Genomic DNA, 9,392 nt, shown 5'->3' on the forward strand with positions numbered 1-9,392 from the left:
ATGAAAAGTGTGCTCGCGGTGGTCTGGCTGCTGTGCGGGTGCTACACCGCCTCGTGCGTGCAGGTCAAAGTGAGTACGACTTCAGTGTTTTTATATTTCATACAGAGCTGTGATTTGATACAATGGCATTGGGAATGTCATTTTCCAGCGTAGAACTTCTTTCATGCTGCAAAATGGGGAACCCTGCAAAATGGAGAACCCTGGATTGCCCTAAAAACTGTACTAAAAAAAATAAATAAATACTTTTTTGTCATATTATGAACATCTTGTAGAAATATGAAAATATTGGATTTTTTCCCTGTACATTTATGGATTATGTTTTGTAAATTTTGTTTTGTCGTATTTGTAAAATTCTGATGTTTTTCTGGAAAACTGATGATTATTTGGTTTTATTAATTTATTTTTATTGATTTTTTCTTGTAAAATTACAATTACAGTATCTCATAAAGATGTGACTTTTCCACATGTGACTATTTAGTCTCATAAAATTAAAAATAATAAATGGATCTTGGAAATTACAACTTTTGTCTAACAAAAGGACTATTTTCTGTAAATTTGTGATTTCTTTTTTTTTTTTTGGTAATGATTTTTCTTGTCAAATTGTGACAGATTTATGATTGATTTTTGCATAATTTTTTGGGTAAAATTGTTACTTTTTTTCTTGTAAAATTACATTTGCATCATGAAGGCTTAGCTTTCCCTCATGTAACATTACTATTTTATTCTCATCAAAATTGTAAAAAAAAAAAATTGTAAAATTGCAATTTATTTTATTTTATTCATTTTTCTCATCAAATGACAGCTTTATTCTCATCTATGGATGAGGATGATCTTTTCATATAGAATTACATATTTTCTCATAAAATTATATTTTCCTCTAAAAAAACTTCATTCTCATAAAATAATGTATGCATAATTTTAAGAAAATAAAATAATTTGATATTTTTCTCATAAAATTATTAATTTTCTGATCAACCACAGAGCCCCTGCAAAATTTAAGCCCCACCAAATGGTGCTGCTATTCGATACAGAGCCATAATCCATTAAAAAATATATATATATACATATATATATATATATATATATATATATATATATATATATATATATATATATATATATGATTTAAACAAAATGCTAAAAAATAAAATAAATAAAATAAAAATATACTGTAAGTCCCAATAACTGCCATATTGGTAAAAACTGAGCTTAAACATCATTTTACAATTGATTTTCAGGTGTACCTAATGTTGTGGTCACTGAGATACAAAGAGCAGTACTGCGTGCTGTTGTATTTAACAGAAGGTCCAAAGGTTACTGTGAAATAAAAACAAACTATGCGAGTCATGTTTGCACGGTGCGTTCCAAGACTTTATCAAACATCTCACTTGACATTCCGAGCCACGTCCAAACAAGCCGTCCAGTCCTCACCTTCGAGTTTGGAGACAGCCTATTTAGTTTGCTCATTCAAACAAAGCAAACACCTGAAGTATGACCGATGCTTTTGTACCTGAACGATTTCTTCTTCTACTCCCAGGACGGGGACAGGAGCTTCCCCTTGGAGGCGGTCAAGCAGCTGAAGGCGCTGCTGGACGATGCCGGGCCCCGCGTCGGACCTCAGCCGGCCCGCAGCGGCGCGGTGAGTGCCGTGTGCGCCGACCCCGCCCTGCCGCGGGTCTTCTATCCGGTGTGCCGAGGACGAGGCCCCGCCGGAGTCTTCTCCAGACTTGGTAAACATCGACGCAGATATTCAGTGGGGGAAATAATCATTCGAGCCAGTCAGACCTAGAGTGGGCCGACTCCACTTTTGGCATTTTGAAAAAAATCACATAGGCATAAAGCACTCTCTTGCAAAATGACAAAATGGGAGTTAGCCCACTCTAGCGCTCAATGTGAAAAAAAAACTGAAATTATAACTTTATTCTGGTAAAAATATTAGAAAAGTATTGTATTTTTGTAAAATTATGACTTTTTTTTGTAAAATTACCGCTTCATTCTCATACTTTTGACTTTGTATTATTTTGACAGCTTTATGGTCAAATAAAACTGTTTTCCAGAAAAGTTATGATTTTTTTTCTGACAGAAACGTACTCCTAAAATGATGCCTTTTTTTCCTATAAATTGCAAAAACAAGATTACCTTGATTATTATTATTATTATTGCTACTATTATACATATTATTTATTCTATTATTTATTCTCAGAAAATTATGTTGGTTTTTTTTGGGTTTTTTTGTAAACTTTGAATTGTAAAAATGTTGCCATTTATGCCCCACCAGATGTTGCCGCTTTCAAATGCGTTTTGTATTTAATCTAGAAAAGTGATTCTATACTAGTGTCATTTTCCTATCCGTAGCCTCTTTTCCCACGGAGAGCCTGCAAAATTATTATTATTATTATGATTAATATTATTTGTCATCCTTTCTAGTGAACGTCCTCATGGCTTCGGACCCGTGTGAGATATGCGCCAACCCTTCCTGCTTTGGCTGCCTGCGGTGATGCTGACTTTACAAATAAATAATCATCATCCGCATCCACAAGAACTGAATTACAATTTTTCATATATATTTTTTAAATATAAGTCAAATATAGTTTATAGAATATCAAATAATCATTGTAATGATCAACTCGATTTTTATGTCATCTCTTAATTTATTGACCCTGTTGTCTTGATAATAAAATGTGTCATCTTTGCATACCTGATTGCTGCTTGTCTTTTATTAGGCGCTCGATAATGAGTATAGAATAATGGAACATGTTAATGCTTTGGCTAAGAGGAACTCAAGAATCTTTTCATCATATTACATAATTGCCCTTGCAAATGGTTGTGATCATTTTTGCAGCTATAGCAGCTACTCTCTAAGTGTGGGCTCCCTCTAGTAATATGCAGAACAATCACTAAATTGAATGTTCAAACTGCATCATGTCATTCTTTTTAATCCCAGACAGTAGATTTGTTAAGGACCGTTCAGTTGTATTTAACTCTTACGTAAATTTGCTTTATCGAGTACAACTGTTTGTTTTCAAACATTTAGGTTTTTGGTTTTTTTTATATTAGAATGTTATGTGCAATACATTTTAATTGACTCATTACTTAAGTACGTTTTTTTATTTGCCTCTTTTAAGTACAGTGTTAATTTCTGAACTGTGCATCATGTAGCAGTGGCTTACAATAATATTAAATACAGTCTATTATTGCCTCCTTTTTGATAAACCCCTGGGCCTACTACGCTACTGTATTTTATAATTGGATATTATGGTGGCGCTTGGAGAGCGGCATGAAAAATGAAGAAAAAAAAAAAGAAACTTTTTTGAAAGTGTCTATTTACTTGCATTGTCTTCTATATTTCCCTCTTGTCCCCAAAAATAAACACGCACAAAACAGGCCCATCCCATTAGTAGAAAATAATTTGTGTGTGAGGGGTTAATAAAACATGAATTCATTCAAATGTTGGAACCAAACCGACATTTTCAAGGTTAAAATCTTTTTTTTTTTTTTTTAATAATGTTAGATCATTTTGATCAAGGCTGAAGTTTATTAAGCTATTCAAGCAACAAGAAAAATGGAGAGCGAGAGAAAAGATTGACGGAGGTGGGGAAGGAAACAAAGATAGTAGCGATCAGTGCCACGTCTCGCGATACTTCGCGTTAAAAGGCAACAAGTTTATCTTTGTTTTGATAATATTTTCGTTCCGAAAGTGTGGCTCGTTGGTCTAGGGGTATGATTCTCGCTTAGGGTGCGAGAGGTCCCGGGTTCAAATCCCGGACGAGCCCAGTTGTTTTTCTCTTAATCTGTTTTTTTTTTTTTTTTTTTTAAGACACAGTACCAATAAAAGCCCAAAATATATACAGAGCTGTTATTAAGCCACTTCCAGGCACGTTATTTTATTATATTTATTTTTATTTTTGCAAAAGTCGATTTTGCCATTTGACCACTAGAGGGCAGAAGTGACTCATTTATTTTCCTTCGGTTGCGTTAAAAGGCAACACCGTTTGCATTGAAATGACGCTGTTGTCATTCATTTCGCGAGATTCCAACCGAGACTCTGTACTTGTCTGCTCAAGGTAACACAGGGCAGTACTTGTCCCAAGACAAGCCGTCCATTTTCTCCAGGGGCCTGACCTCATCACCGTGACTAGAGAAGCAAGATACGTTTTAGAGTGCTGAACAATCCAATTTTTATTTATTCATTTTTTTTTTCCCTCTCGTTTGGGTTTGTGTGAGCTGGAGCGATCCCAGCTGACTTTTGGCAAGAGTAGGAGGGTCGCTTTCAACCTGGACTGTTTTTCAATCAATCTTGAGGCACATATAAACAAACAACCTTGTCCTTATTGGGGTGATCCCAGCTGATTTTCTTTTTTTTTTTGCAAAATCCCTTAGACTGGTTGCAAGGCACATATAGACAAACAAGCATTTGCACTTACAGTATCTCCAATGAATCTAACATGCATATTTTGGGAATATTGGGAGGAAGTCGACGTATCCAGAAAAGAAAAAGAAAAAAACAACATACAAAGCACATGCAAACTGCACACAGGAAAGTCAAGAGCTGAGATTCAAACCCAAGCCTGCAGAGTGTGAGGTTGTTAAGCATTACCATGAACCATAAGCCCATGCTACCCTGCCACAAGGAAAGAAGTCAGAAAGCTATTTGATTGATACAAAAAAGTTGGAGGGCAGTTTGATCCAGCACACAAAGTTCCGGACATTCTGTCAAAGCGTCTGACAAGTTCCCAAGTCCGAGTTGCACATCTTGGAATGCTGAATGTCATGTTTTTGTTATTCGATAAGGGAGTACCTCCCCGCGGCCACCCCGGCTTATCCAGTTCAGGGTCAAAATGTCGGGATGGCTTCCCGGCACAGTGGACAGGCCCGGCCGGGGAGGGACAAGACAAACGCACGCAGCGTGTAAAGAGCAGCTCAAATGCTAAGCCGGCCGGTTTGCCGTTAGCGACAGAAAACAAATGAAATGTAAGACAAGGTAGCATGGCGGTCTAGTGGTCAGCACGTCTGTCAACGTGCATGTTAGGTTCATCGAAAGTCCACTTGCCCCAAACCAGATGGTCTCGCATAGCACCAAGGCGAAGGATTTTCGATCGTGAGTATTGAACAGGTTCAACAATTGCAACCCCACAGCACAGGATAATCGTATAGGTTCATCTAGTCGCCACATCGATGCTAATTGTTAGCCTGTGTTCCTATGGAGTTTCCTATTGTATATTTCCGAGTCGATCGGGTTGCTTTTATTGCACGACGTGTAATTCTCTTTGCGCTATGTTGCGTTTGACAGTCACCTTGAGCTGAGAGTGGCAATAAACAGCTTGATGCGTACTTTTTGCGAAGAACATGTACTAAATGAAATCTGACAAACTGCCGCTGGTGGTGTCACCACTGTACACCCAATAAAAGAAGGAAACTCATTTTAAGAGACTTGTACTGGTATTTGTGCAAATGTTTAGCCGCTTATACAATGTTCATGTTGTCTGAGTGATTCTGATAAGGACATCAAAGGCTCTTCATTGTAATGTGGACCGTAATGCTTTGGTTCTTGCTGAACTGGTGTTTGAGCGCCAAAGTTTTGAGTGCTTCCGGACGGGTACCTTTCCTGAAAACGTCGACCCGATTCCAAATGAGCTGAATTGTGCAGTACTCTCAAACGTGCAATACGGGAAAGGGCTGAGAATGGAAGCCCTTAACGTTTCTCAGCCGAAGCACAAAAATAGGAAACGGGCGTCGGGTTACGTTCACACACACACATGCACAGTTTGCTTTCCTTCCCTGCAGACTTTTCTCATTCGGCTTCATTTTCCCTGGAAAGCTGGGCAGCTGTTATTCTAGATAACATTATACCACACACTCACACATATGCAAGCAAGAATGGAAGAGAGTGCTATGATTTCCCCCCCCTCCTCCTTTTTTTTGTACTTAAAGAGTTCATATGAGGTGACACAGGAGGGCTCACTCCCCACATAGAGAAATTTAGGCAGGGTTATTTTTTTGGGGGCAAACATGTCTGTAACAAGATAGTAAATATTGTCAAGATTGGATTTTTGTGATGTTGGTGTGGAGGCAAAAGGTGGAGGACCCAAGTGCAGGGAAGCATGGTGGCGAGGCACGAGTTAATCAGCTAATTAAAGCACTGCAATGGGGGTAAGCTCACGCTAGCATGTATGTACCATGTGACTCTTGCTACATTACAGATTTCTTTGTGGACGGTATCACGAGCAGTACTTGTTTAGTGTAAAAATCTTCGCTATATTGCTGTGTAATCAGCGATCGTTTATTTGTGGGATTTTGCAGTATACACGGGTGCCTTGAGATACGAGTTGATTTTGTTCCGTGACCACACTCGTATCTCAAATCAGCGTTCCCTATTGAAATGAATGGGCATAGCATTAAAATGTTCCAGCCTCTCCCCCAAAAGCAAATGTTCATGTTTTTTGTTTTTTAATCAGGAAAATTAGCACGCTATAAAAGTGTACGTTATCAAATCATAGAGTAATAGCATATTTAAATAGAATGTAAAGCATGAAACAGTTTGTGCATCACGTTTTCATGCCGCAGCCCAATTCAGTGCGCAGTTCCTTCTGGTGTGCCACTGTATAATAAAGAAATTTTTGTCCTCATTTCTTAAATATAAAAACATCCTCTTCTTTTCTCTTTTCCCATCCTTTTTCCCACTCTTCTCCCTTATAGCCATATGTGCAGTGTTCTCATCAAATACCGAATCCAGCAACATCTGCTCTCCATATGTGCAACGCAATTGTACTCAGTACAATTAACTTTGCTTCCTCGACACAGAAAGTCTGACATTTTAGGGTCCTTTTGGCCATTTCCAGCGCTCCTTTAAAAAGGAAATTGATTTTGTTCGACTGCCCCCAAATTTGAAATACATAAAGGCTGCTAGTCACATGTTTAATCCAGATGGCTGCGGAAGAGCCGCGTGCCGCGCTAGCGTGAGATAATCTCGATAATCACCTTATCGTCACCATCATGTTACCCATACACAACCTTTCGCTGGCTGCCACACTCACATGTAAGAATATTATTGACATGACGTGATACAAATTATTGTATTTTCTCATCTTTCAGTGTTATTCAGTCAACTACAGGGAGTACCAGACGTCTCTTTGGGGTAAGGCATTACGTGTAGTGTCCTCAACTTCATGTTGCTCTGAAAAATGTTTTGTTTATTCTTCTACAGCTGAGATCAAAATCATCTACTGAGCGTGGCTGCATCAGAACAACAACAAAAAAACAACTCAGTCCACGTCGAAACACCTGAGCGTGATTTATCCAATCGGACGCGTAGATACATTGATTCAAATAATATGCCCCAAAAGTCTGTCATCTTGGTTGGAATCGAACATTTTAACCAGTACAGTGGAGCCTGGTGATACAATACGAGTGGCCCGACTTGTTAGTTTTTCTAGCGCTGTCGTTCGGCTGATTTTTTTTTAGCTTTGATTTGTGAGCATAAATGTGGGATACAAGTGGTGTATGTACGTATGTAGTGAACTCAACTCACTTCACAACAAGTAGCACTTTGGCAATTAGTCAACAATTTCGCCATAAAAGGGGCTTCAAGCTGTTTATTGCCACTTCATTTCCCGTCAAACCGAGCATCAAACAAAGACAATTACACATTGGGAATTTAAGACACCCATAAAGCTTTGCCTTAACAAAGTCTGTTTACCTTAATGCTAACTAAAAATGCAAAACACCATGGACGGGCTAACGAATAGCATCAGTGTTGCGGTGTTATATCCTAACCCTTAAGCAACAGATACTTCAACAGGCAAACGGTGGAGAAACACACGTAGACAGACAATCTAACAATATTTACAGGTAGATATATTTTTTATCCTTTGCAAAAAAAAAAAAAAAAAAGAACAATATTACTGCATCTTTCTGAGTCAGGTGTGAAACACTTCTTTGTATGTGTCTCTATGGCATTCCCCATTTATGTCAATGGGGGGGGAAATGATTTGCGATAAGTGTGTTTTGAGTTACGAGCATGTTGACGGAACAAATGACACTAGTTTCTCAAGGCACCGCTGTATTGTTATTATGTTTTTCATGTTCTGCTTTTTCAAAGAAAAACAGCACCATCCTCATTATCCTTCTTCCAATACACTCACTAGCTCTCCTCTGGACGTGCCGAGACCACCGTAGTCTGCTCTCTCTAACTTTGTCTCCATAACATCTAACCTTGAGCTCATTTCTAGTCCTACCCAACATGGTCACTCCGAGAGAGCAGAGTATGTGATGGATATTATCTTGTTATTACAGCAGCGCATTCCTCCGATGTCAGACATTTTTGTCACAGACAAATTTGTGTGTCGACACATGCTTTGTCAATGTCATCGTCTCCAATCGCTTAGTCTGAACAAAACATTTGATCCTTTTACACTATAAATTGTGTCGTTTTGCTGATAAAATTCTAACTTCTATATTAACTCATTGACTATTCATCCCTTCAGCCAAGTTAGGATTGTTTTGGTGGTATTTTTTCAAATACCACCTGTTATTCTCACGTGTGGGCGGTGCATAGCAAAAAACTTTGATGATTCATCCTTAAAAACTCAAATAACTCCACTCCAAAATACCGCACCTGAAGGCACTTTTACTTAGGAACATGGAATTTGGCAGACAAGTTTTTCATGAGTAGACGTACAAAAACGTCTCAAGGGGCCATGCCTGAAAAGACACACGAAGGCGGCTATTTTTCTTGATGCGACCATTTTAGGATCATTTTTGGCCGTCAAAGATGAACTACTACTGGGGATTTTGTCCAATTTCTACCAAATTTAAACCACACATACCAGACCAACGGGAAACACGACATGACGAAAGATTCGAGTTTTTCCTCGTAGAGTGTTGGCGCAGCCTGGCAAAAATTGTTTTTCATTTCAGTCATTTTTAAAACACAAAACTCCAATTAACTCCAGAATGTAGCAGAAAAAGCCGGTTTCACTTTGGAGCATGGAATTTGGTATGTGTTTAAAGACAAAACAAAAAACAAAAAAAGAGGCTCAAAAAGTTATGCCTGAAGAGATAGAGGAAGTTTGTCATATAGCTGTGAAGCTTTGTTTTTTGCCATTTCCAGGGGGGTTTCAAACAATAAACTTGACTTCCAGGTCAGTGCATCAATTCCCAGCCATTGCCAGTCCCAAGCCCGGATGAAAATGGCCGTGTTGCGTCAGGAAAGACATCCGGCGCAAAAACTGTGCCAAACAAACGATGCGAGTGACTTGCTCTGGCGGCCCCGACAGGAAAAAGGAGAAAGTCACCTCTTCCCCTTTAAAGACAAGGGATTTTGTCCTGATTGCAGACAAATTTGAATCACATCCAAGTGAACCCTAATGTTATTGAGTGCTACTTTACGCAGG

The 9,392-nt window shown here is 38.6% G+C and overlaps 1 protein-coding gene, 1 long non-coding RNA gene and 1 other non-coding gene across 3 annotated transcripts; all 3 read left to right on the forward strand.

The window, feature by feature from the left end:
* Nucleotides 1–2,498, forward strand: LOC133408511 (guanylate cyclase activator 2B-like). Its single transcript, XM_061687504.1, has 3 exons — nucleotides 1–69; nucleotides 1,538–1,730; nucleotides 2,428–2,498. Exons 1-3 carry the CDS (start codon nucleotides 1–3, stop codon nucleotides 2,496–2,498), a joined length of 333 nt encoding a protein of 110 aa, XP_061543488.1.
* Nucleotides 2,499–3,701: 1,203 nt separating this feature from the next.
* trnap-agg (transfer RNA proline (anticodon AGG)) lies at nucleotides 3,702–3,773 on the forward strand. Its single transcript has one exon. It is a non-coding gene; the product is annotated as a tRNA-Pro (tRNA).
* A 1,103-nt stretch (nucleotides 3,774–4,876) lies between these two features.
* On the forward strand, nucleotides 4,877–7,819 carry LOC133408445 (uncharacterized). Its single transcript, XR_009769308.1, has 3 exons — nucleotides 4,877–5,098; nucleotides 7,093–7,135; nucleotides 7,205–7,819. It is a non-coding gene; the product is annotated as an uncharacterized LOC133408445 (long non-coding RNA).
* Nucleotides 7,820–9,392: the final 1,573 nt, after the last annotated feature.

The sequence above is a fragment of the Phycodurus eques genome, chromosome 10, assembly GCF_024500275.1.
Source record: "Phycodurus eques isolate BA_2022a chromosome 10, UOR_Pequ_1.1, whole genome shotgun sequence".
Taxonomy (NCBI): domain Eukaryota; kingdom Metazoa; phylum Chordata; class Actinopteri; order Syngnathiformes; family Syngnathidae; genus Phycodurus; species Phycodurus eques.

Bases quoted from the DNA above. Each gene is read 5' to 3' on its own strand.
- LOC133408511 (XM_061687504.1), top strand. From the start codon at position 1: ATGAAAAGTGTGCTCGCGGTGGTCTGGCTGCTGTGCGGGTGCTACACC. The intron at 70-1,537 runs GTGAGTACGACT...TTCTACTCCCAG, and splicing joins CCTCGTGCGTGCAGGTCAAA to GACGGGGACAGGAGCTTCCC. The intron at 1,731-2,427 runs GTAAACATCGAC...CATCCTTTCTAG, and splicing joins CGGAGTCTTCTCCAGACTTG to TGAACGTCCTCATGGCTTCG.